Source organism: Orbicella faveolata, unplaced genomic scaffold (genome assembly GCF_042242905.1).
Source record: "Orbicella faveolata isolate gen_17 unplaced genomic scaffold, um_ofav_v1 contig_46, whole genome shotgun sequence".
NCBI classification, from domain to species: Eukaryota; Metazoa; Cnidaria; class Anthozoa; order Scleractinia; family Merulinidae; genus Orbicella; species Orbicella faveolata.
In genome coordinates, this window is record NW_028301576.1 from 22,354,940 (window position 1) to 22,382,187 (window position 27,248).

The following is a 27,248-nucleotide window of genomic DNA, read 5'->3' on the forward strand; positions in this document are numbered from 1 at the left end:
GATAGTGAGTAGCGTAGCCAATCAGAGAACGGCATTCGTGATAGAACGCTAGTAGATTTATACTAAAACTCGATAGAAACACGGTACATGTTTTCTATTTCGTAAATATAACATTACAACTACAGTCGAACCTCTGGTTGCGACCACCTCTCCCCGGCAACCAGTCTTCCAAAATACCAAAAGTTTCCAGGTCAAATCACCATATTCGGAACCTCTTGTTAGCAACCACCTTTCGTAAGTGACTGCGACCACTTTTAGAGCTAAAAGTTTGAAACAAAATTAATTGAAAACGGAACTTTTTGAAACGACGATGTCACGGTAATCAATACATGTGATTTTTCTGCCCGAGTCTTCCTCAAACACAAATCCAAAATTGTGGCTGAAATGGCGGGAACAACAAGTGGGTGGCCACGTGGGTCCAGCTAGACCCATATTAGCGTGTGCTCAAAGTTGCACTGAATTGAACGTCTCTGCCGCCGGTGATATTGTTGTGTTTTCAAATTTCTCCGTCGTAGTGTGGACAGAAAAATTTTATCTGTTTTCTAGTGTGGACGGCAAACATTTGATGGGTTTTCAGGGTGAAAATGCCATTTTCAGATTTTTCCAGAGTAGTGCGGACGAGATCCAAGTAAACTGTAAGAAATGTTTTCCATCATAAGTGACGACCGCACTACCAATAATTACAAAATGGGAGCAAATGGCTTTATATGTCCGGACAGGTGATAAAAGGAAAAACAGAGACTGTTAACTGTTGAATATTACGCAATTCTGTTGCAGCCTGGTGCAGATGGTAAGAGTCACATTCGGGTTGGTAAACTGAACATGGTGGACTTAGCTGGCAGTGAAAGGCAGGCCAAGACTGGTGCTACGGTAAGTTCTGCTCTTACTTACAACGGTGTGTTAAATTAATTCATCAAAACTATAACATTTTTATTTTCATCTGGGGCGACGTTTCGTCAACGAATAGAAAAGTGCCGTTATGGTCGTATCCCACTGTACCCCGACTCTAAGAAAACAACGGCATAGGCATGAAATCTTTCTACTACCAACTACTGTTGGTGTGTTAAGTTCGTTTTGTGCTGTTATTGTAGCCGGCGTTTTCTTGTCTTTTCATGGTAGGGAGAGAGACTCAAGGAAGCTACTAAAATCAACCTATCACTTTCTGCACTCGGTAACGTGATATCTGCGCTGGTAAGTAAACCGCCGAGTGAATTGTGTTTGTAGATTGAAGTAAAGGATATGAGTCAGTTCCAGATGTCAAAGAAAACAGTCAACGAAACAAACAAACAAACAAACGAAGAAACTTAAAACAATAACAATACTAAAAAAAACAGCAGCAACAGCACCAAGACAAACAAACCAAACTAACAAACAACAAACAAGCAAAACAAAATGGAGCTGCTTTCAATATGGAGTGAACTTCAGTGTAATACATGAACGTGGTGTCTATTAGAAAGTGACAGTTAACCGTTAATTTTATTTATCCTGTCAAAAGTTAATTTTATGCAAAGAATTTAAATAAACGATGCTTATTGTCTTGAACACCACTTTTAAATGCACAAGAGGGAAAGAATTATGAATTAGTATTTTGTATATATTTTGGGGCATGGTCAGGGATGTTCGGGTTTGTACGATTGGTCTGCGTAGGCCTGTTGGATATTGTTTTAAAATTGTCTATCCGTACGCTTAAAGTAAATGGTCTATCTTAAGCGATCAGTTAATTTAATGCTTTCTTGTGTAGGTGGATGGCAAGAGTACTCATATTCCTTACAGAGATTCCAAGCTAACAAGATTGCTACAAGGTGAATTGAATGATGAATGCATTCTCAACAATAAAAAAGGTCATTAACAAGAATTGCCAAATTCGGGGATGTTTGTTAAATATATAACGATTATCAGTGGCGGCAATAATGTATATTTGTTTTGTTTTTGTTTCGTATTGTTTTCTTTGTTTTTTCTTTGCCGACGATATTCTTCTTTCTCTGTTGTGAGCAGATTCTCTGGGAGGTAACGCAAGGACGGTTATGGTGGCCAACATAGTAAGTACTCTGTTCTGTTCTTTTTCTCACAAAGGCTGGCTTGCGGTGTCACGCCATCAAAGATAAAAATCTTAAACATTCAATAAATGAAATCACGAAACTGGGATATGATAGGTGATTGATTTAAAAACAACCTCGCCAAGATTTAGGTCTGTGCAGTTTTTCATTCGCGCGTTTATTCAGAAAAGTGTTTCACTCAAATTTATGGAGCTTTGTATGAAGTCGTCATGTTTGTGCCCCTCGGGGAGACACAAACATGGCGGCCGTAAAGTAACAGAAACATTGGTCCTTGGGTTTTGCCAATGAAATGAAACGTTGTTACTCTAGAGCTCTGACACAATGAAATTAGCACTTCTTATAGAGCAAGAACTGTTTAGTTACTAAAACCTTGAGCAATAACTCATCTTTTGACCTAATCAAGAGTCTTCTGGTGCCGCCATTTTAATGTCACGCAACGCATAACCTTGGAAATTCAGACGTGTTCTATTACGTACTGAGGAGCCCTGTCACTCTAGAGCTCTGACACATTGAAATTAACACTTCTTATAGAGCAAGAACTGTTTAGTTACTAAAAACTTGAGCAATAACTCATCTTTTGACCTAATCAAGAGTCTTCTGGGGCCGCCATTTTAATGTCACGCAACGCATAAACTTGGAAATTCAGACGTGCTATATTACATACTGAGGAACCCTGTCGGACTTAAACGTGGCAAAACGTCAAGTTATTAGAGGGTCTTACATCTGATGAAACAAAAACTACAGAAGGATTGGTAATTTCTTAGTTTGGAAAATGATGGCGTCACATGAAAACCGACAATAAATAGTTGAAATTTCAGCTCAGCACTGAGGCTGAGCTTTAAGAGCGATATCTTCTATGTTAGTTTCCTGAATTCGACTAAACTGCGTTTCCCGTGACAGCCGATAAGTTTATTTTTGTGATATTCTTGCAGGGTCCGGCAAGTTATAATTTTGAGGAGACAATAACGACATTAAGGTACATGTATCATATAAAAAGGATGCAAAAATTAGAGTATAATTTTCAAACCTTTTAAATCTAAAATCGAACGAGCTCGAGCTCATTTAGTAATCATGAGTAACTGGACTGAGTGGAGTACAATTCGCAATGGAATAGGACTGAGTGGAGTCCAATTCGGTCTGGAATCATACGAGTGATAACAAAATCGGACGATCGCGCAGCGGGAGTACGATTTGTTTATCACGAGTATGATTACAGACCGAATTGGACGAGACAAGTCTGATTACTAATTAGTCATAAAGATTACAATTTCCGAGAGAAGAAGAATGGCCAAGTTATGAAAGAAAGGGAAAATTTGCATTGAAAGACTGACAAAAGAGGCGTAAATTGTTTAATGTCACTCTGAAATTAAACTACATTTTTGAATGTGATTGGCTTATTGAACTCTCCAATAACAAGCTGTCCGGTAACAAACTGTCTGATAACAACTTGGCAAGTGAATTAGTGGAAAACAGGAGTTTTCTTAAACCAATCACAATCGAGGAAATTGAGATTTTTATGATTAATATTGGTAACAGAACATCACGTCGTCCAATTCAATCTGGATTAGCAAATCAGACTCACGCTTCACGGTCGTCCGATTTTGTTAATCACTCGAATAATTACAGACCGAGTTGGATTCCACTCAGTCCTATCACCATTAGAAATAGGCACGCAGAAAACCAATTACGATCAAGAATTTTGTTTTAGATACGATTATGCGCTGTAGTGTCGCGTTATTCGCGAGCAATAGTGTGTACTTTCTGCAGTTTTCATGATTGTCATTTATATTGATTGAAGTTAATTAATCAAGCCGTTTTTCTTTGTTGATGCAGATATGCAAACCGCGCCAAGAACATCAAAAACAAGCCCAAGATTAACGAAGATCCTAAGGATGCCTTGTTGAGAGAGTTTCAAGAGGAGATTGCAAAGTAAGAGAAAAGTTCCCAGTGATACACACCTAAAATCTCGATTAAAATCTGATAGCATTTTCAAGTGACATCACTGAGTCAGTGAGTTAGTGCTTTACTTGAAGAGACAATTTACGGATCGAGAGATTAGAATGAACATTAGGGACCTTTAGATTGGACTACGAGTACAAGATTGACTACGAATACGATTTTCAAATTTCAAACCAGTGACGTTTCCAGAGTTCTCTCTCTTCATGTTGGTTTTAGGAAGAGAAGGCTGTGACGGGATCAATTCCAAGCATACACGTCGTTCCAACTCAGATTTATTGACAATCGCTAAATTGATAAATCAGTAGGTAGAACGTTGTTGATGTATACTGCCGAATTGAGGACGTTCGCGCTAAATGTTTCTGCGCATCCTTACTGCGCACGCAAATTCACACGCCACGTCATGCATGAGAGCGCGCGCTCAGTAATAAAATGAACAATGATAGGGCAGATGACCATTGCTATAGCTTTGCCTGGATTTAACGATCTTGGACGTTTGGTGACCCCTACTTTTCTTTCCAGAAACACATTTTATTTACATTTATCCCCACATTGACCAAAAATGAACAAAAACTCAACGTGAGAAGTTAAAAAAATTTCAAGATTTCTGTCCACGGGACGTCGAATCCTGCCATCTTACGGCTGCAAGGCTCGTGAAACTGTGGTCGCTAAATGCAAATTTGTTCCTTAAGGAACCTCACCAGTTAACTAAATTCACTTAATAGGTCCACTTAAACAATATTTGGCAGAGAATATTTCACTTCAAAGATCTGATTGCAATATTTTTGGGCTTACAGACACTGTGGCCTTATTCGCTAACAAAGCCCGATTTTTTCCGATTTAGGGTGTTCTTCCGAAGTCGGTGACCCCCCATTTTTTTTTTTTTACATTTCTGACATAACCAATTCATCATCTTACAGTGGTAAAAGTCTCAGAAAAAAAATCATTGTTGGAAAATTTTCGCACGAACGTCCTTAAGGTTACTTCAAACCTTCGCGGGAGTCCTCCAGAAAAAAAATTCGTACGCGCGCTGTTTTCAAGGAAACCCCCACAAACTATATATCAACAGAAAGGTTATAAAATGTAGAATTCGATAAAATTATGTTTTGGTTTGGATTTTGCTTTCCAAAAGGGGCAGAGGCCGTCAACTCCAAAATGACCGACTGATGTTCCAGCGAATTAATCGGGTGTCAAATGTGATCATTCATGCAAAATAACTGTGTAGTGTTAATCACAAAGCCTCAATCTCCAAAAACGTGTCAGCATTTTCTTTTTATAGTTCGACTATCGAAAAATTCGCGTAACCTGTTGCGTTAAAGGCCGCCACGAGGAAAGTGTTTAAAATAAAGGAATTCGCCGACACGCTTTTGTTCCATATCTATCAGTGAATGTTCTGACCAAATTTCATGGAAAACCGTCAAATCTGCATATCCTATTAATTCCTTTAAAGAGAAGGGATTCTCTCGAAAAACGAGTGCGAGTTTTCGCCTTCTTAAGATTTATAAACGTATCACGCCTTCACAGAGGAATGTGTCAACTTGAAAAGCCGCGAGCCAATGAAATAACAGAACCCCTAGCGTTCACAGTATGCAAACTTGTGCTTCGCGGACATTAATTTTCTTGACCAAAAAAAAAATCGACCAATCTAGCCCCGCGAAGGTTTGAAGTAACCTTAATACCGTACTGAACGCTTAAACTTGACTCAGTTTACGACTGACCACCGAAACAACAACATGGCGGCGCCATTTTTGATAGCACTTGGCAAAATTTTCCTCGCAGGGGTTAATGGGTAACAATATGAAAACTGCATGCAGCGCGGGCTCATTGCGGCGAAAACTGCAACAGAAACAATGTTCCTAAACCCAAAACAAGTTCCTAATACAAAGGCAGCTCATGGGATGAGATGCGTATGTGACGCTATGATGTGAAGCCTGCAAACTAGAATTGAAAAGTTGTTCTCGTACTCAAACATTGAGTGCCCTATTATGTGTAAAAGGTGCCTCATTTCAAAGTGTCTTCCATAAAGCTGGTGTTTTCAAATTCCACCGGTTTGAATAAAAACTTCGTTTTCGTGACGGATTAGTGTGGACGGCAGGCCTAACCGTAGAAATAAAGCTGCGTTTTCAAATTTCTCCGGTGCAGTGTGCGCGGGGCTTAAGAAATCCCTGCAAAATGCTTGGAAGCCACAGTATGACGTAATCCCAAGCGTCGTTTGACCGGGGTGCGCCTCCCGCACACTTAGCTTCAAGTTTTAATTGGTTGACTGCTACATGATACTGAACTGGTCTGACTCAATTACTTTATTTACAGGTTAAAGAGAGAGCTGGAAAGGCGCGGTGGCGGTGGAGGAGGAGAAGGATCAAAGAAGGCGAAGAAAAGAAGACAAAGGGAAAATGGTGAGGATTGCAGGAGTGTCTTGAGAAAGATATACAACTTAAGGAGTAACGTCACGGCGACAAAATTTTGAAAAGTTTCTCTTTTGTTATTGGTCATAATCATCTTGCTCAGTCCTTCACGCCCTTGTCTATCAGTTTCGATTTAATTATTTCTCCTCTTGTGTCCTCTTGTGTCGTTGCTCCTTAGGGCCGATTTACACGATACGACTTTTTCGCATGCGGCAAGTTTACGACAGGCCACGACATGAATTGTTTCGTGTAAATCAAACCTACAACTCGCTTACGACTGTTGTGTACGTCAAAACAATTGTCGTAGGATTTTAAAACATGTTTTAAAACGCTGCGAGAATCGTAGCCGAAATGGATAGAAAATGACGTATTTTGTGACAAATTGCTACTGAGTAGGGGACGAAGGAGACGTTTTTCTGGCGTCAAAATGGCGGACGAAGTTGTTGTTGACTGATTCACATGAAGTCGTTTCTCGAAAAGTATTGAAGAGATTAAAGCGAAAAACATCTCGTTAGAGAGTTTTTTCAAAGCGCAGGACAGCGAAAATATTTGTTTACCATTTGTTAGAACTTTCGCTCCGTGAATCCCGGTGCAAATTTTTACATATATAATTTTGTAAGTGAAAATGTTGTGCGCGTGTAAATGGTCCTAAGTCATGTCGTAGGCCTGTCGTAAGCTTGCCGCATGCGTCAAAGTCGTACCGTGTAAATCGGTCCTTAGAAAACTATTATGTTGATGCCACCTGTAATGGAGGCTCATGCGGGGGAATATCATTAAAAAGAGACAAATGTCATTTACATTTCAAAAGACTCCCCGCATTAGTAAAGAATTGGTTCATGCTTAGTGTGCGTATATCGAGTTATGGATGCACGTGGGAAGTTAGGAAAGCACGAAAGAAGCGTAAGAGTTGCTCGAGGCGATAACCGAGATCAACTCTAGCTTCTTGAGTGCGCTCCCAACTTCCCAACTAGTGCATCCATAACTCAATATACGCACAGCTAAAAGCATGAACCAATTCTTTTATAACTTGGCGACAACATATTGGGCGCTAAAACATGTTTTATTTGTGATTGACTACGAAGTTCTCACAATGCAAGGTGAATTAGGAATTAGCAATAGGAATTAGGTAGGACTAGCCCGCGCGCTATGTTATAAAGAGATTTCATTCATGATGGCTCAATAGGAATTATGTAGGACTAGCCCGCGCGCTATGTTATAAAGAGATTTCATTCATGATGGCTCAATAGGAATTAGGTAGGACTAGCCCGCGCTATGTTATAAAGAGATTTCGTTCATGATGGCTCAATAGGAATTAGGTAGGACTAGCCCGCGCGCTATGTTATAAAGAGATTTCGTTCGTGATGGCTCCATAGAAATTAGGTAGGACTAGCCCGTGCGCTATGTTATAAAGAGATTTCATTCATGATTGCTCTACAGAAATTAGGTAGGACTAGCCCGCGCTATGTTACAACCTTAGTTGCAAGCTAGTCCCAGTCAAATACAGGGAATATTGATATTTTCCATGAGGAAGTAATTTTGTGCGGTAGAGAAATGATTGAAAATATCCCCTCATTGGTCTTTTAATCCAAATGTGATCAGCATCTAATTTCTCCTGTCAATGATCATACATTGTTATGCAAAAGGTGATGAGAAATACGAGATTCATTGACTACAGTACACGCGGTGCAGTACAGGGAAACGATAACAGCGTGCGCTTTTTCAACGCACATAAAAAAGACTGCCACAAAAACGCGTTTGTACTTTGTGTGTTTGTTCGTTTGTTTCTGTTATTGTTATTATTACTGCTGCTGCTGGAAGTTTTGTACCGTTTTCACCAACTACAGTATCTGAGAATCTGAAAACCTGAAAAGGGTGTTGTATTGAAGGTGTTTTATTGTTTAGTTCTATATTTTTGTCTTGTTTTGTTTTGTTTGCCTTTTAAGGCTCTATCGTCCAAGAAGAAGACGAAGAAGGCGAGGAAGGAGAATCGAAGAGCACAGAAGATAAAATCAAGCTTGAACAAGCCAAGCTTGAAGAAGACAAGAAATCTCTGCAGGATAACCACACAATGATGGCTGAGGTGTGCATCCACCACGCGCTGATTTATTTCTCGTTCACCTGTGAACATGCACTGTGTTTCTATCGAGTTTTAGTATAAATCTACTAGCGCCGGTTCTATCACGAATGCCGTTCTCTGACTGGCTACGCTACTCACTATCTATTCTGTGATAGATAGTGAGTAACGTAGCAGTGTGCCCTTGTTAACAAAATGACGGCCGCCTCTTGGCGTTTTCGAAGTGTCTGTGAAGAGGATTGAGATAAAGTTTTGAACGACTGGTAGATTTATACTAAAACAATTAGATTTTCGCTCTCGATTTTTATCTATAATCCCCAGCTAAAACTAAGGAATATCTGAGTGATATTTCCCATTTTTTAAAACTGTGCGTCTTGCAAAAATAATTAACAGGATAATAAACACAATAGCCTCTATTTGATGCGAAAATATGCTCAGTTTTCCTAGAGCTACGTTCTCGGAAAACTGTTTGCTTCTCGGAACAGATAATGTCCCCGGACAAATATTCGAGCATATTTTCGCGCCAGATGGAGGCTATTGATTATTTAACACAAGAATTTTTCAGTTGATACCACTTTTTACTATTACTCATTCTCTACTTTTCTTTTTTTAAGGAAAAAGAGAAACTCATGGGTGAAATTCAGAAGAGGGCGCAGCTGTTGAAAAAGCAACAAGAAGCACAATCTGCTTTAAAATCAAAAATCAAGGTACGTTGATTTATAACAACGGTAACTAAAAGTGGAATGGGATCGTTTTCTTCTGAGCTTTTGGTTAATGCCATATTAATTATATACTAAGCTTACAAGATAAGGCCTGTACACGAGGGTTAAGGCATCTTGTTAAAGATTTGTTTCTGTGTCTTTTTTTCTTAAAAAATGATGGAAAGCAAATTACTGGTTGGAGGGAAGAGCATTATCGACAAAACGTCTGAACAAGAACGGGCGCTAGAGGAACGAAGGAAACAGATCGCTGAACAACAAGTAATGACATGTACTAGCTATTGAGCTCGCTAATTTCGCTTTCCTCTTTCAGGATAACACCAAAATACCACTACATAATTATATAATTATCACGCATGGCTTTATTAAAATTAGAACCTTCTTTTGAATAGAAGAATCAATTGAAATCCCCTTCAATCCCAGCGAAAAGGGGCTCAGATTCGAGCTTTAAGTTATTTCGCTCCAATAATACCCAGCCCTGTTTTCCTTAGAGAAAAGTACATTTTTTTCCAAAACTTTCTTTTTTCTTTATAATTCTGTCCAATTTACCTATTTAAGTCTCTATAACGAGCAAACTTTGGGCCGATAAACGATCTTATACATTTTTGCCAAAAATACAGAGGGTTAGGTTGTGCTTTTATTTAACCCTTCAACGCCCAAATTTTCACGAAAAATGCCGTTTTTGACCGTGAAATCAGTTATTATGGCTGCCTTGACGCTAAATGGGCCTTAGTTTTGCTGAAAAAGCTTTTTTTTTAAACCAAAAATGTAGATTTCCCGAAGATTAGATACAAATTTACAGTGTACAGTATTGTAATTTGGTGCATGCGCATAAGCCAAAATTGTGGACTTTTTTTTTGTTTTTTTGTTTTGGTTTTGCGTTTGCCCGTTCAGAATTTTTTTCTTACCAATTTTCTTTCCTTTTTTCTCGGCCCTTTTACTCTTGTTACCTTTTGCGTTTCATATTCTTTCTGGCTGCCGTAAAAAGTTGGGTGTTAATCATAGGCAAAGCCTGGGAATGGGACCTTGATCAATTCAAGGTATTATGGGTCATTTTACCACCATTTTGCACCAAAACTGTTAACGTTTTTCAATTTGCTACGACAGAATGGCATCGATATCCAAAACCGACTGTTGTGCGGATAGATCTATCCTAGCTCTACTATCTGCTTATCAAGAATATCTGGGGACATTAAAATTGATGACGTCACAGGTGGTGCAAAGAGCACGACCACTCAGGACGTGTATATGCGTGCTTAGCAGTCAAAGGGTTAACGGCATTTTTTTGTGAATTTGGGTGTTAAAGGGTTAATATTTCCACGATTCTTATTGTTTCAATGTTGAATCGGTGTTGCTCGTTCGTTTACCGCGATACCAAACTATTGTCTTAAGATTCTTTTCACATTTGTCAAAATGTCTCTAAATTGTGTTTCATTTTTAGCGCCGTGAAAGAGAAATGCAACAAAAGCTTGAGGAGAAGGACGAAAACACCCTGGAAATAAAAGAAACTTTCACATCGCTTCAACAGGAAGTGGATAGCAAAACTAAGAAGCTGAAAAAGGTAAAAAAAAAAAAAGTTAATAAAATACAATCTCTCCTTCTCGACTGGCCATCGCTTTAAAGATTCAGATATCACACAATACATTTGATATTAGCCATAGGGACGGTCAGGGAATGTAGTGACTATCATCGAAGAATCGACTGGTGATGCAAGACTTTGAATTACATTTTGTACTCAGCGGATTAGAGTTAAATAATAAAACAAGCAGAAAATCGCAAACCACATTGAGAAAAATATCTGTGTAGCAGTCACTTCGACAGCGCAAGAGCACAGGGGAGCATCTCAAGAGCATACAATACGTAGGAAAGGAAAATTTAGTAAAGTAGCGTAGAAAGCCAACTTGTTAGTCTGAAATCTGTCTTGCAGTTGTTTGTAAAGTTACAAACCATTCGGTCGGAGATCTCTGACCAGCAAGAAGCGCATGTTCAAGAAAGGCAAGAGTTAGAGCAAGCACTGGAGGATCTGACAAGGGAACTGAAACTAAAGTGAGTTACAAACTTCGGTTTTATAACACGTCTAGTTAGTCCAGGGGCCCGTTTCTTGAAGGTCCCGAAAAGATTTCGCACCCGGAAAGCCATAGCAAAATCTTAAACCTTATGATTACAGAGCTGTTTTACTCACATATTCTTAATATGAAGAGATTCCGTTCATACAAGAAGTTTTAAGATACAGATTAATTTGTTCAGGAGAAAAAAAAATCTTCAAGGTCGGGGAAAAGTCAGGGGTTTTATCTTGAGTTAGGAAAAAAGTTACATTTTGACGGAAAGTCAGTAAAATCTGAAATAGTTTAGCATGGCTGATTCAATTCCATTAAGGGCTGGAAGAAACATTTTGGATTACTGTGATGTCACTGAAGTTTTTCCCCAATGAAGAACAATTTGATATTTATATTCAGGTGAAAATCAGGGAATTTTGAAAACTGATGTCTGTGGTAACCATATTTGTTAAAGTAGCGTGTCAATTCTTCCCAAGATATTTTTTATGGAATCCTTGGTTCACAAGCTATTTGTCGGTCTTTTTGGCAAAGTGAACTGTAATTGACCGTGATTATTTCCTTTTTTTTTCTTTTGTAGAACGTTAATAATAGAGAACTTCATTCCTCCAGACGAGAAAGTCAAATTAACAAACAGAGCGAGTTACGATGAAGAGAACGAAGAGTGGAAGTTAAAACCTTCTTCTCAGAATGGCAGGTGATGGACATTTTGTTGACTCGTACACAAAGTCCTATTCCTTTTTTTTTTTTTTCATTAAAGTACGTTGTAGAGTGATAATGGGAAAGGTTTTGCTTTGATTGCTATGTATTTTCATTTAAAGAACCTTAGTCAGTCTCCACCATTTTCGATGCCATCGAAATTATTGATATTGCATGGTGAAGCGAAATCTTATTGCTTTCCTGTAAGTTGTGTTCCTAAAAGTACATTTAATTATCTTTAGTGGTTATGCTTCTTTGTTTCGACATGCTCCGAATAAAATATAATAGCCAAACTTTCGCTTGTTAACAAAAACAAAGGTGTGGCTGACTAGGGTCCTTTAAGAGTGAATAGCGGCACTCCTTGTCGTTTCTTGTTAACAGCTTTGGCCAATACCCCTGTACACTGCGAGCAGTCTCTCTTTTGCTCCAAAATCCGTGGGGAAGAAAGCAAATCAAGTGAACGTGCGAGCGTGACTGCGTTGCGTTCTTCGTTGCGTTCTTCTCCACGGATTTTCGAGCAAAATAGGGACTGCTCGCAGTCTAATGCCGCTGTGACTTTCCCCTTTTTAACCAATCAAATAAAGTTTACCCGGTTCAATATTATCCTTTTGATTCACGTTCTACTGATTGCTTTTTGTTGTGGCTTGTTATGTTGACTAGTTCTAATGTTGCACGTTGTATTGAGCAGCCAGCAGGCTATGGCCAAAAGACCAGTATCAGCTGTTGGGAACAGGCGACCCATCACCGACTACGCCAAAATGGCGGCGGCTATGGGCGGACACATGAGATACAAGGTACCTACACCTATCAGCCAAACAACCCAGCATTTCGTCTTGTTAGAAAGTACCCTCATGGTGTAACTTAATACCTTTTAACGTGACTTGATTGCGAGGTTATATCCTGGAAATGTTACTCAGTAACTCAAAAACATATCGGACACCGTTTTGAAATGCAAAAGATTGTTCTCTAGTCTTACTCGTCTTCGCTGTGAAAAAAAGTTGTAGAAACGTTACGTGAGTCATCAGCTCAATTTCTTCAGTCTTCAATATCACAAGGTGGCAATATTTAACATAATTGATTAATAACTACTTATTAACCGAGAGTGAGGTCTCTACGAGAAAATCTCCAACCGAGACCGAGGCGAAACATGGAGGGTCTTGGGGAAACAAAACTAACTGTTTCCCGGGTAGCCAGTCATTTAGTGTTTTGGAACACTTCCCAACTCCAAAAAAAAAAAAAAAAAAAAAAAAATGAAAAATCGTTTGCTTGAGGCCGGCTGGCACACAAAGTTGCCGCAGTTTCAAGGAGCACGACCTGATAACGTGCGAGTCGAAAGTTCAAGTCGTTGTTTCCCTAGGGAGCTAGTGAGTTTTGACCACGGCACATGAGACGCTCTCATCCAATCAGAAAACGTATTTGAGTGGGAAGGTATAACAACATAGAATATGTCAATGTAGCTAGAGCTTATGAAGCACATTAAAATCCTGTTGTTGGGAATCTAAGATTAACCTGCGGGTCTGAAGAATCCCTTAGACCTTTCCTCCTGTTGTTGTTCTTTTGGTCACTTTCAAACGATATTAGCAGTGAATGATGTTACATATTTATTATTCGCAATATTAGCAATACATGGGCACCTAACTAGTTTGGTTTCTTATAGTTAGTCAGGTACCCTGTTACCTTTTTCTTTTCGTGAAATATACTTTATGATAAAAAATACTATATTTTAGATGAAGTAGAAATAAACTATTGTTGTTGTTTTTTGTTGTTGTCGTGGTTGTTTTGGTAACGATGTTTGTTTTTTGTTCCTTCCAAGGCTGAAAATATCATCATGATCGAACTAGACATGCCTAACAGGACTACCAGGGATTATGAAGGTCCTGTTGTGGCACCCAAGGTTCAAGCGGCTCTTGATGCTGCTCTTCAAGATGAAGAGGACCTCACCCTTGATGCCGAGTAAGCTACGGAAAACTTGGTTGTTTTACTATCAAGGGATGTCAATGCTTACAGACACCAAAACATTTTGATTTGAGCTATGGTTTATCTCAACTGTAGGTTAATAAAAATAATCTATAGCTAGTAACCATCGATCTGTATTGGTGCTTTTTGTGTGCATGTTAGTAGTGATGTCTTGACCTTTGTCGTATATTACTTTCTTTTGTAGTGTTCTTCTCAGTAAAACTAAAGTGAAATCAAAACGAAGGGACAAGCCTGATCGCAGCGAGCGACCGAAAACAGGGTAAGCTGAAAATCAAAAGTACTTTTCCGTTACACTGATTTGAATTTGAAACCTTGCCGATCCGTGCAACACGGTCTCTGATTGGTTAATTTCCACGTGGTTTGCACGGACTGTTTCACAATGAGTTTAATAAACCATATAAACCACAGCGCTTTTCGCTGCGTGAAATTTACTACTTTGCTCTACACCATCGAAACATGCACGAATCGCGTGTCGTAATTCTCTAACCTTATTTCCTTAGACGGAAGAGTCGAGGCCCTCAGTCATCAGGTCAGCAGCAGGGTTCATCGGAGTCTGCGCAATATCCAACTGCAAGAGGCTTGTTAGCTCAACAGAAGAGAGTGTTACCACAGTAACGACACTGGATACTAAATTATTGCTCAAGTCGCTGTACCGTATTTAAGGAGAGGGTGTAGCACGGTCATGCGCTTGTATGGTTGTTTCCAAAACGAGTGCAAGTTGAGTTCGCAAGGTACCAAGAAATATTACACTGAAAAGAAAACAAAGAGCTATATTTAATTTCAAGTTGCCTGAACAGATTAATCATTCGGACCAAACGTAAATTATTGATCCCACGTAATATCAGTTGTAAGTTTAAAATGCATTCCAATTCTCGTCAATGTTTGTGAGTAATTTGTTTTAACCTTCAAATCCCGGCCAAACGATCGCAACATTTCAACGCAACATATCGCAACATTGTTGGGCGCAACATGTTGCGTGCGTTTGGCCACCGTGTTGCGATGTGTCGTTGGCTCAAGTTTGGAAATGGTCAAATTGGAGCCAACAACACCCAACATGTCGCAACACATCTCAACAGGGTGGCCAAACGCACCCAACATGTTGCACCCAACAATGTTGCGATATGTTGCGTTGACATGTTGCGATCGTTTGGCCGGGGCTTAATGCAAACAACTCGGACTGAAGTTCACAGGCAACGTCTTTGAGTGCCCTTCCCAATTTTTTTTTTTCTCCTTTCCTGTGGTGTAAACGAGCCGTAGAGACAGTTCATGAAATGGTGACTGTCATTTCCTTACTTCTTTGGTCTCATAGCTCCGTTAAATTTATATAATGGTTGTGTAAAATGTTTCACTGTTAGTTATGTGGGAAGCAATTCATGACGTGTTTTCCCGTCTCCATGAAGTAGCCTTACCCTCAAATTTCGTCACTGTAGCGCTTGTGGCGACAGTTTTTACGAGGGAATATTCTTACTGCTCGGGACGAGCTCAGACTGTTTCCTGATTGGACAAAAAAATCGTGAACTCTCCGGGGAGGATTGCCGAAAATCGTCGCCTTTTCTGCACTGAACAGTCAGTGAACCAAACTGTGAAAGCCCTGCATTTGTTATTGAATTTAAGTAAATTTAATTCTTTCAGCTGGAACATCACTTAAAATACTGTATTGTAAATACCTGTAATAAAATGCTCTATTTATTATAAAATATACTGAGAAAATTGTTACTGTGAATGCTGTAGCGAATAAAAGAAAGGAAAAAAACTGGACCTAAACCTTTTAATAATCACCGGTCTTGTATCGCGAATTCACTAACAATCTGCCATTTTTTAGATGAACTCCAGTGGCCAGGGGCCCGTTTCTCGAAAGCCCCGGAATCATCTCTGGCCCGAAAAGCCATTTTCAGTTAATCGGTATTTAAAGACAGAGAGGTGTATACGCCTGAAACCTCTTGTACGGAATGGAACCTCTGTTTATATTAAGAATATGTGAATAAAACAGCTCTGTAATCATAAGGTTTGAGATTTTGCTACGGCTTTCCGGGTGCGAAAACTTTTCGGGACCTTCCTAATCTAGAAACGGGCCCCAGGTCCGTAAAGAAGTTATATTTTCACCAAATTTGTTGCAAAAACTCTTTTTTAAAGTTTCTCCCGAGCTCAGTGGACAGAACGCTCGCTCCCTGTTGTTTAGGGGTTCAAGAGTTCGTATCTCTGTGTTGGTCGGTCTAAGAACTTCACCTTCTTATTTCAATACCAAATTTAAAATTGACTATCTTGTTTGTTTGTTTGTTTGTTTTTAAACACACAAATTTAGACGGAATGCCACGTGATGGGGGGAGGGAAGGGTAGTTCACGCAGTACAATCAAAGGGTCGCGTTTTCTTCAAAAAAAAAAAAGACTGAGATTTGGCAAACAGAAGCATTTGATACTTTGTATGCATGGTCAAGTGACAGTCCCACGAATCTTCATTGTCGTTCTGTACTTTTTCATGCATGTTTTGCATTGCCTAAAACAAGAGAAGGTGAAGGGTGATAGGATTAACTTCCCTTATAGACTTTTTTCCGTAGGTAATCCTTCCCTGGGGTCAGAAATCCCGGAATCCCAGAAATAGCCAATCCAGTGACGCGGATTTTGGTCACGTGACCAGCCCAAGCGGATTAACGCGCATTTAAATCTTCGACGAAAACTTCCACGCAACGCTCGTGATAAAATGACTCAGTGAAGAAATGGTTACCATGTCTAAAATTAAATTGAGATATGAGCTTGGAAATATTACAGGCTCTCACTGGGGAATGACACTCTTTTCACTTCATTCTTCTAGACTAGATAAAAAAAATACTTCTACGCCACTTGACTATACACTGCCCGGTCTTGATCGCCATTGAAGAATTCCTCGTTATTCTGCTCCAAGAGCTGTAGAACCTCATCAGGCTGGCGTTTACTTCTCCCGTCTTCATCTTTTTCTTGATTCCGCTGGTACAACATCCCAGCAAAGCCGGTGCTCCGCTTAAAGTAGCGACTAACTCCCACGATCAACAAGTAAGTCAGAAGCGTTAAGATGCTGATGACAAACGCACAAGCCATCAGCGAGCACGGCCCCACCGATGTATCAACAATCGTGTTTCCCACAGCAAGGGGAATGAGCATCTCGCCAAAACTTGCCGCCACTAAAAGAACAGATGCCGTCTTTCCTGACACTGTTACAAAATACTCCGCAAAGTTGATGGCAGATGGGAACACGGACGCCATTGAAATCCCCAAAATGACGGTGCCCGCCCACAGTTTGGTATGGTCGGATTTGTTGCATTCTAAGTTAGAAATTTGCGACACTAGTATGGCTGATCCCAACATGCACCCAGCCATGTCAAGCCAGAGCATCTTGGAAGGTCTCAGATACCTTGACAACGGTACAGATGCCAGTCGCGCCAAGGCGAAGCTGCCCCAGAAGGCAGAAGTGAGAAATGCTGCATCATCCTCGCTCATCGATGGAATGCTCTTTACACCGAATGTAAAGATGTATCCTCCATATGCAATCTCTAGACCCACATAGAGCAAAAGGAATATAGAAAACAGCGAAAGAATCACCAGCCTGTATACCAGGCTGCCTTGGTTGCTTTTAGCAGCATCTTCCTGCTGACTCTGAGCGTCCTGTAGACTGCAAGCTTTTATTAACACGAACGCAATGAATCCAACAGCAGTAATGGCCAGGGGGAGAGAGCTGATCCAATACGCCCACGTGACAGGCATCGTACTCTCACTGGCATTATAAATACTGCAATTAGTAATATTCACTACGTGGTAAGTTGTTGTGTTTATGAACTCTGTTTCGTTTGTGGTTGCGTCTGAGACATTTATCCTGAGTGGGCCCATATCTTGAAGAAAGGGCTGTACTATAAGAGGGGCCACAAACGCGCCGAAGGCGAACACAAAGTGAAGAGCCTGCATGTAAGGTCTTGATTTCTTACCCCAGGTGTTCAGCAGAAGGACATTCCCACCTGAAACACAAGATGAATATTGTTCATTAGCCAAAATTAAAACTCCAGCGAGTAAATGACAATAAATTTCCAAGTGTTCTAACAAAGCTTTCAACATGCTATGGTTCAAATTTACCCTCAGTACCCCTCTATTCTGGTACATGGTAATGTACTTAAGAAAACAGCCCTAAGAAAACACGCGCTGTTGACGTAATGATGGCGCGTGCAAAGAGAATTTACATTTTGATGATCAAAGTAAACAAGTTGTTTTCCTTTTTTCCGTCGCGGTGTTTTCTAAAAGAAATAGAAAACATGCTCCCCGTGTTTCTGTTGAGTTTTAGTATAAATCTACCACCGTTCCATCACGAATTCCGTTCTTTGATTGGCTAAACTACTCACTATCTAGTCTGTGATAGATAGTGAGTAGCGTGGCAATGTGCGCTTGTTAACAGAATGACGGCCGCTTCTTTGCGTTTTCGAGGTGTCTGAAGATTATTTAGATAAAGTTTTGAACGACTAGCAGATTTATACTAAGACAATTAGATTATTCGCTCTCGATTTCTATCGACCTCATAATCAAATTGTTTAATAGAAACACTCGTGAAAGTTTGGGAGAACTCAAAAAAACCATGGAAACACTCGCCTGCGTCTCGTGTTCCCACAGCATTTCTCATTCTCCCAAACGTCCACTCGTGTTTCTATAGCTCGATACAAACACGGTACATGTGTTCTATTTCTTAAATAATGGACGTGAAACAAAGGAAAATACCACATTGTACCAAAGGTAAAATTGAACCACAACATCATATATATGCATATACCTGGGGCGGATCTAGGGGGGTTCAGGGGTCTCAGACGAACCTCGTAGAACTTGTAAAAATATTACTCAATGCATTCAATCCTTAATGGAATGAAACTACAACGTTTTCTGACATCGGACTTGGCCTCAGAATGCCGAGAATCCGATTTCCGAGAACCTTAATTTCATAAATTTTATGGGGGAGAATGCCCACGGATTCCCCTACAGGGTACCACCTTCGGCGGTCTGTATCTCGAGCCCCCCTCTCTAAACTCCTGTATCTGCCCCAGTATACGTATTTTGTGATTGGTCAATAGCCGCTCACTCAGGCATCAGTGCAACAAACGGGAGTAAAAGCTGTAGACTGTGGACAAGCTGTTCACACAGTGGATATTGTTATAGATGTGTAACTAGGTAAAGTGTGCATTGGGCCAAATGGTCCATACCATCAGAGGTTATCCCAGGTTTTGTAGCATGAGGCAACTAGAAGTATTTCTACTCCACACTGGATAGGATGATATATGTAGTCCATCCCAGTTTTACTACACAAACAATCCCCCCCCCACCCCCGTCCCCACCCCCAAACAAAAAAATATACACAGTCGAACTTCCGGTTGCGACTACCTCTCGTAAGCGACCACCTCTCCTCAGCGACCAGTTTTCCGGAGTACCAAAAGTTTCCAAGTCAAATCACTATATTTGGAACCTCTTGTAAGCAACCACCTCTCGCAAGTGACCGCGACCACTTTTAGAGCTAAAAGTTTGACATTTTCTTTTGTTTTTAGCCTCCTGTAAGCAACCATTTGACAGATAATGGAGCGTAAATTGGATAATAAAGTGTTGTAGCATTGTCGCATTCCTGAGTAGTACACGAGATGGAAATTTCTCAATGGGAAGTACCAGATTTTGTCTCGAAATTGACTTTTCACAAGATTAAAGCATTTCAAATATGGGGTAAGTCTCTGCAGTTACCATATGCTAATGAGGCAAAATTTTCACCCAATATGGTCTAAGCTCACGTAAGCGACCACCTCCTGTAGCGACCACTTAGGCTTGACATTTTGGGTGGTAGCTTACGGGAGGTTCAACTGTACTTTAATTCACTGGTGCCTATTTATACAAGCTGGGTGGAGAGAGGCACTGTGAGAGTTAAGTGTCTTGCCATCATACAGGGTTGCAAATATTTTTTTTTCTCTTGAAAGGACATATGTCCTACTAAGACACCATCTTGGTCAGACAAAACAGATTGTGGTCGGACATCGCCAAAAAAAAGTAAGATTTACTCACGGTAGATCTTTATTCATCCTTACGGTAAAATGATTTACCGTAAGGTAAATGTCCGCACAACATGTCCGACCACAGTTGGGATTTGTCGGACGAGCAAATTTTGGCTAGCCAATGTCCGATGACTGACTGTTATTTGCAGCCCTGATTACACAATAGTTCCTCCACTGTAGATACATTTAATTTATTGCTATTTAGCCAAAGTGGTCGCAATCAAAAAGCAACCATCTTGATATACTGGGCAAAAAAAGGTAACCCCTTCAGAAAATAACCCCTCCCAAAAATAAGCTCACTACAGTGCAGATATCAGGTGTAAATTTCCCTCCCTCTTATGATACCTCGACCCACAACAGGGTTGTTTGAGAATACAGTGTTTGCCCATAGGATTATTATCGCTGAAAATGTTGAAGTATCTGTTAGGAACTGCATTGAATTACATGCACATGCTGAGTCTGTATCAAGATGAACTTTTGCTACGGGTAGCAGGGCGTGGTGGGGGGGGGGGGGTGAGCTGGTGGTAGGGCAGTTGGAAGAAAATAGACAGAGCCAGGAGCAATTTTGAAGTCTCCTTTAAGTGTTTCTTTTCAGTTACCATTCAAGCACAAAACGTTTTCTGCGACATCAAATCTCCCCTAAAATGCTTTCAGTTTTTAGCACCTGTCTACCCTCCTACCTACCCATCAAAGTGACCCTTTCACCAGATTGGAGGCAGCGTAGCCAAGTGGTTTAGGGCACTGGATTTGAAATCTGGAGTTCCCTGGTTCAAATCCTCCACCCTACCGCTATCTTCGACTGCATTGTGTAAATAGCCAACTGGTTAGACTCCCACCAGTTGGGATTCTTAATTATTATAGTTTATGTTCTATTTGCAATATTTGTTTGATTATTTTCATGTATTTACAGTGTCCCCCAATTAGCACGACAGTGCTATTAATACATTAAACATAGTTTACTTTAAAAATACCATACTTGTAGTCAGGCATGATAAAAGCCAAATTATCCCAAGTACAACACGTGGTCGACGCTCTAAAGATCAATGGTTATACCGACCAATTTATTAGAAGCTGTCAAAGTACCATTGTTTCTACAAACCAGTCTCAAACTAAAAGAGGTTTTGTTACTTTGCCGTACATTCAAGGAACTTCAGAGAAAATCACAAAAACTTTAGATCAGTTCAATATCCATGTTGCCCACAAACCCGTGATGACCGTTGCCTCTATTTTAAAAAAACCTAAAGCCAAATTCAGTAAAGACCTATCAACAGGAGTGATCTATAAAATCACTGTAAAGACTGTGACAAAGTCTATATCGGTCAAACATCGAGAGCCCTAAGATCCAGGACTAGAGAACACAAGAGAGCGATTTTCAAGGGAGACAGGAATTCTTTATTAGCCCAACATTGCATACAAAACAATCATGATTTAGACCTTGATGATGTCAAGATCAATGACCGCTGTTCCCAATGGTCAAAAAGATTATTTTTAGAAGCGTGGCACTCAATTTGCAAACCGAATACCACTAATGAACACATTTACATTCCTGACATTTACAAGGCCCTTGGCAATCCCAAGTGACGTTTCTGCCGCTCTTTTAAAGCACTCATTTGCGTTTGTAGCCATTTATGCTGAAGAAGGTTATAGTATTTTAACCGAAACGTCCACACAAAAAGTTTTTTAGTCAGTGACAACAAAATTTTAATTCTTATTTTTATAGTTTACTTATTTATTTATTTATTTATTTACTTATTATTATATTATTATTACTACATGTATCTCAAGCAGCCAGTTTTAAAGAAATGGAAATTTTGTAAATAACCATCCACATCATTGAACTGATTCACAAAAGAGCCAAGCCAGGTGGCCTGACACAAACATGAGAGAGACTTAGGGAGAATTTTAAAGTTTATGTCACACATATGGTCTCAGGCAAAATAGTTTCCCTATTAGGGTGTTTTAAATTAACTGGCTGGATTAAAATTCTCTCATTATCAATGCCTCAGTAGCCACTTCAAAACAAAACGCCAAGAAAATTATCTTTACGTGTACCATATTTCATTATCTCTGTAAGCAGCATTGGGTAGAACTTTCCAGAAAATATATCCAGGAAATTCCAATCCCTTCTGTGGGGGAAAAATGGTTATTTTCTGGAACTGCACATTAAATTTGCCAATTATCTAGTAAAGAGTATGATATATCAAATTTGAAACAGTGACACTGTTACATTTTACATTTTATGGCAAGAACTCTGCTCTGACTGATGTTGACAACATTATTAATATTATTTGATCTCTCAAACCTGTGTCAAGTGATCCAAGCGCCACTCCTAACAGTGATATGACAACCACCAACCCATAAATACTACTAACGTACGGCAAAACCCACATCATCAGAGTGGCCCACAAACATGACAGCGATAACACCACGTGCCCATTGTACTTGTCAAATAACCAGCCGCCAACAATGCTCCCAGTGAGGTAACCAATAGAGCGAGATGTGAATGCATATGACATGTGTGCCAGGCTTGTTTCAATTTGACAGGACAACTCTATCAATGTGGGTCCTAGGATTGCCACAGAAGTACCCTGTGTAGAAAGGGAAAAAAATTGTTAGTATTAATAAAAATGATGCAATATTAGTGTCAGAATCACTTAGCCATTAAACTGGCTTTCCAAGAATTTCTGTGTGATTAGCTTAGACTACAAGTAGTCCCTCTTTCGCTTAGTCATTCAAGCACGTTGTGTGGCCATTTTTTATTGTGGCTTTCTTTCGCATCATGCATGACGGACTAAGCAAAAGAGGAACTACTGGAAGTCTAGCCTAGTGTTAGGTAACAGTAATATCAATGTCTTCATTTTGAATTCACTTTATAAAAAATCAAACATGTGCGAAAAATACTCAAACATTGTGCTCTAAACCAAGCAAAAAGATGGTCTAAAACATAAAAAAAAACTTATAACAAGCTGTCTGGGTTTGCCTGGATTGTCTCTGAATCAAAAACAAATTAAATGTTTGAAAGAACCTAGAGGATACACACCATGTGCTCACCATTCTTCTAACTATGCCCATGTCCACTGCAGCACCAGAGAGATTAGTTGAACAGACCATAGGAACAGTGAACAGACATGCAAAAGACAGTCTGTTTGAGGTCAGAAACAATGGCTTGAATGATATAATTTTTTTTCTTATTTTCCTGTCAGTGTATCTGTAAAACTCTGAGGGTGCAGTAAATCTAACATTTTCACAGAACTAATTCAGCCTAAAATGTGTTTTGCAGGCTGCTGGGGTAAATTTTCATTAGCTATGTTTCAGCAGCTTAGTGTCCCAAATTTTCGTCTGCAATCCGTCTGAGGTGAGATAAGATTAGTGTACAAAAATTGTGTAGTTCCACAAAATATTCTCTCTCCCCCAACTCCACTGAAAATTCCAATATTAAGGTCATTCCCCTGTATTGCATTGCGCATCCTTACTGCGCATAATTTATGGCGTCATAAGCGCGCGTTCGTGCACGCGCACATTGAAAACACAGCAGATTTGCCTTAATATTGAGTTCTGTCAGTTGAAAAATGGCTACAGCTGGCTAACGAGCTTGGACACCCCAAATGTTTTCCCAGTCATTTTAATCAACTAATCATTAGCTTTGCGTGAGAAAAGACTGATCTGATTTCTATGTTTGAAAATGGAATAAATAACTAAAGAAAAATAGTAGCTGCATTGTAGTCTTTTCTATTTTGCAGTTTGATAGCCGTAGCAAGCAATTTGGTTGCAATATTTTAACAAAGATTCAGCTGTCTGTCAAAATCAAACTTAAAAAGTTTATTTGTGTCCAACACAAGTATTGACTGTAGTTTGAGGCGTATTTTCATGAGTCTGGGTTCACAAAGAGTTTACAATAACTTAGAATGCGTTCTTGTAATAAGCATTAAATAATGCTAAAATGGGACACTTTCAATGCCTCACTGCTCCTTAACGAGCACGGGCACCCCCCTTTTTATTTTATAATTTAAGTTCTCATATGATAAATATTCATTGGACAAAGTTTGAACAAAAATCTAAATCCAATTTTATTTCAGGGGAATTGCCTTAAGCTTCAAACATTTCTATATTTTTTTCTTTAGTCTTAAAGAACCCACCCCCTCCCCCTCCCTAAGGAAATTCCAATTAAATCTCTGAAATAAAACACCCGAAATTCTAGTGTCTGAATTTTTTTGCAAGTAATGAATTAGTAACAATTTGCAGTTTTAACGATAATTGCAGAAATCCTTGTGTGCTCAATGGCTAATTTTCATTATTATGAATTGGATCATTGGATAATGCAATTCGAGCATTTTCATTGGCTTAGCCATCATGGGTTGTCAGCCATTATACCTTATGTTTTAAGAGTTTTTTTTTTAGTTTAGTTTTCTATATTTTAGGGGTGTTTTCAATATTCCAATATTCCACTCACGCTTGGTGGATATCGGATGATTATAATGATAAGCCAACTCATATCCAATGCACGCTCATGGAATAATTGACAATTAAGAAATGGTAAGCGTGCAGCGTGCAATTATCCAGTTATGGACACATGTGGGAGGTTGCTAAGCATGAAAGAAGCATAGAAGAAAGAAAGAAGCTTCTTGAGTGCTTAGCAAACCTCCCAAGAGCATCCATAACTCGATAGTTCCACACTGCATATTTACCATTTCTTGTATAAACATATTGAGACTTTTGAGATAATATTTATTAAATCTCATCCTACTTACATCAATTTAAAACCGCACGAAAATGTTCATTCAAAAATCTGACAAAGCAACACACCAACAATTTTTCCTGGATTGCGGCGAGTTATAGTTTTAATATATTTCCTCGATCAAACAAACAAACAAACAACTTCAAACTGCTCAGTTAACCTAAATATCAAGCTGACAACAAACGAAAATAATTATTGTAGTCAGTAAAAGCGTTTCTCAAAAGTTGACTAAGCTTACAGTAAACTGGATCAGTTTTCCGGAGAATTGAAAACAAACTGCACATGGTTGAAGCTTTTGGTGGCTGAGCTCTCTGTCCTTCATGGCCTCTTCAACAAAAGAACAATATGGAAAGAAACATTTCTCAAAAGCGAGAGTGGAGAAGAAAGTGAACAAAAACCCCTGGCTTTGAGCTGTTAGAGATGCTCTTATTCAATAGCAGGTTTGTGGGTTATGATGTCCTTTCCACTTTGTTTTAAATTTGATGAATTGCAAGTCTAAGGCTGAACTTAAACACATGAACGGCTTTAAAGGATGCTTTGTTACTTTCGTTATTTGGTAAAATAAGCTTAACTGAGCAGAAGACTGAGGCTTAAAGGAAGATGTCAGAAATGCAAGCTTATATTTGCGCAAGATGCAGGCATTCCTGCGAGCAGCTGTTTCTTCAAGAGTTCAATTCACGATCGAACGACGAGCGATCTAGCAAAACTGAAACCCAGGATCTGAAATAATTCATCAGAGGCTACCTATATTTGAAAAACTATCATCTTTAATTAATGTTTTTGGAACAAAAGGATTTAGTTTGTAAGACTTCACTTAAAACAGATATTTGCTAAAACTCTCATGTTCAAGTTTTTCTCGCCAAAGGTATTTCAATGGCTTTCAGCTGATACAGACCAGTTTGTTGTTTTGTTGGTTCGTCTCCGAGTGCTTGTTCAACCAGCTCATTCAACTCCTGCTCGCTTAAATTAGCAAGGTGGAGGTCCGACAAAAACCTTGCGCTAGAAATTTGGTAGCTCACAGGAATTATCTTCCTCATCTCCAAAAGAATTATTAGATTTGTCCATATTTTAGGCAAAAAAATAGGAATTATGCCTTAAAAAAGTGGCATCGTTAAAAAAAAAAAATTGCTGAGAAAAAGTACAAATAAACAAACTGACATCAGCATGCAACCCACAGGCAAATGGATCGAGCATATCAGCCAATCAGAATGCATGCTTGTCTAAGGCTATGTTACAAATGTCCATAAGCCTGCAGACACATGAATTTATAATTTATGCAATAATTTATTGTAAAGAAAAAAACAAATTACCTCAGTTTTTCATGTGTCTGTCCTGTTATTGACAATGAATTTCATCATGCATGTAACATTGTCAAAAGGTCAAAGTAGCTGTGGATGTCAAACTGTCCGCTCTCACTCGTTGCGTGGTCATCACATAAACTATAAATTCATGTGTCTGTCTAAAACGCGACAATGAAAATTAGCCAATGAGTGCACGACGATTCCTGCAGTTCTCGTGAAAAAAAAAAAATTACACCAGTTTTTCATGTGTCTGTCCTATTATTGACAATGAATTTCATCATATCATTGAAAAAATAGTCTGCAGGCTATCACCTATCCACAGCTACTTTGACAGTGCTAGCAGACGCATGAAAAACTGGTTCGATTGCCTTTCTTCGATTTATTTACCAGTCGATCTCGAGGCTTATTGTCATTATAATAGCAGCATATTGTTTGTGCTCAATGAGGCGAGCATCTACACTAAAATTCACGCAAGCTGTAACAGAACATTCCTATAAACATTTTAGGTTCACTGCAAGCATGAGTAAGAAATTCTGCTCACCAAGCCGAAGAAACTGACAAAGAGGCACACAGTTTTCGCCACTCGTACAGATGATGGCGAATATTTCGCCACAGTCGCCGAACCATTAGTATTTCGTGAACAAGCCCAGGAAAGATTTTCACGTTTGGCCTTTGAAGTCCGTATAAAGTCGACCATTTCGTCATCTTCATCGTCCCAAGCGCGAAGAATTTCCGCCATTTCGTTTGAGCTTGCTTGCTGACCCAGATTTTTACCGCCTCTTTTGGCAGTCGACGACGATAATCCAGCCATTTTACAAGTACCGAAATGTTCAAGAAGTCGCATAAACGTCTATCATCGCAGGAGGAAAGGGAAATTTGAGAGCTGAACTTAACGATGTTACACGTAGTCCAGAAAAATAACGATGCACTGCTTACATCACACAGGAGTCCATTTTTGTTTTGCGAGGATCGCATTTCAGACAGTCACAAGACGACAAATACTCTCCCTACCAATACCTAGACGGGAAATAATCTTTAAAACAAAATTATTATGTCAAGAAACAACAACAACAACAAAAATTGCTTCATCCTGGAAAATTTGGTATACGCCTAATGATAGAACTATGTTTCAAATTCAAGTGAAATGCTAAATTTCAGCATGTCACGGACTCTATATCTCTTTCTTCCCTACCCTACCCCATAGTGGCACTTAAGTTGACAGCCATTTCCCGA

The 27,248-nt window shown here is 39.4% G+C and overlaps 2 protein-coding genes across 2 annotated transcripts in view; one reads left to right on the forward strand and one right to left on the reverse strand.

The window, feature by feature from the left end:
* LOC149098905 (kinesin-II 95 kDa subunit-like) overlaps positions 1 to 14,683 on the forward strand; it is a 24,743-nt gene extending 10,060 nt beyond the window's left edge. The window contains exons 10-26 of the mRNA XM_089278017.1: positions 778 to 870; positions 1,120 to 1,191; positions 1,742 to 1,802; positions 1,996 to 2,039; positions 2,990 to 3,033; positions 3,891 to 3,986; positions 6,324 to 6,409; positions 8,362 to 8,498; positions 9,107 to 9,195; positions 9,364 to 9,472; positions 10,653 to 10,772; positions 11,139 to 11,257; positions 11,846 to 11,962; positions 12,653 to 12,758; positions 13,778 to 13,917; positions 14,126 to 14,200; positions 14,442 to 14,683. Coding sequence (XP_089134143.1) covers positions 778 to 870; positions 1,120 to 1,191; positions 1,742 to 1,802; positions 1,996 to 2,039; positions 2,990 to 3,033; positions 3,891 to 3,986; positions 6,324 to 6,409; positions 8,362 to 8,498; positions 9,107 to 9,195; positions 9,364 to 9,472; positions 10,653 to 10,772; positions 11,139 to 11,257; positions 11,846 to 11,962; positions 12,653 to 12,758; positions 13,778 to 13,917; positions 14,126 to 14,200; positions 14,442 to 14,556 — 1,623 coding nt within the window. The 3' untranslated portion in view covers positions 14,557 to 14,683. The remainder of the gene's footprint in view (positions 1 to 777; positions 871 to 1,119; positions 1,192 to 1,741; positions 1,803 to 1,995; positions 2,040 to 2,989; positions 3,034 to 3,890; positions 3,987 to 6,323; positions 6,410 to 8,361; positions 8,499 to 9,106; positions 9,196 to 9,363; positions 9,473 to 10,652; positions 10,773 to 11,138; positions 11,258 to 11,845; positions 11,963 to 12,652; positions 12,759 to 13,777; positions 13,918 to 14,125; positions 14,201 to 14,441) is intronic.
* Positions 14,684 to 15,522: 839 nt separating this feature from the next.
* LOC149098906 (sodium-dependent glucose transporter 1A-like) lies at positions 15,523 to 26,859 on the reverse strand. The gene is made up of 3 exons (XM_089278014.1): positions 26,557 to 26,859; positions 22,282 to 22,567; positions 15,523 to 17,924 (listed from the first exon to the last, which is right to left on the reverse strand). Exons 1-3 carry the CDS (start codon positions 26,857 to 26,859, stop codon positions 16,771 to 16,773), a joined length of 1,743 nt encoding a protein of 580 aa, XP_089134140.1. The 3' UTR covers positions 15,523 to 16,770.
* Between the last annotated feature and the right edge of the window lie 389 nt (positions 26,860 to 27,248).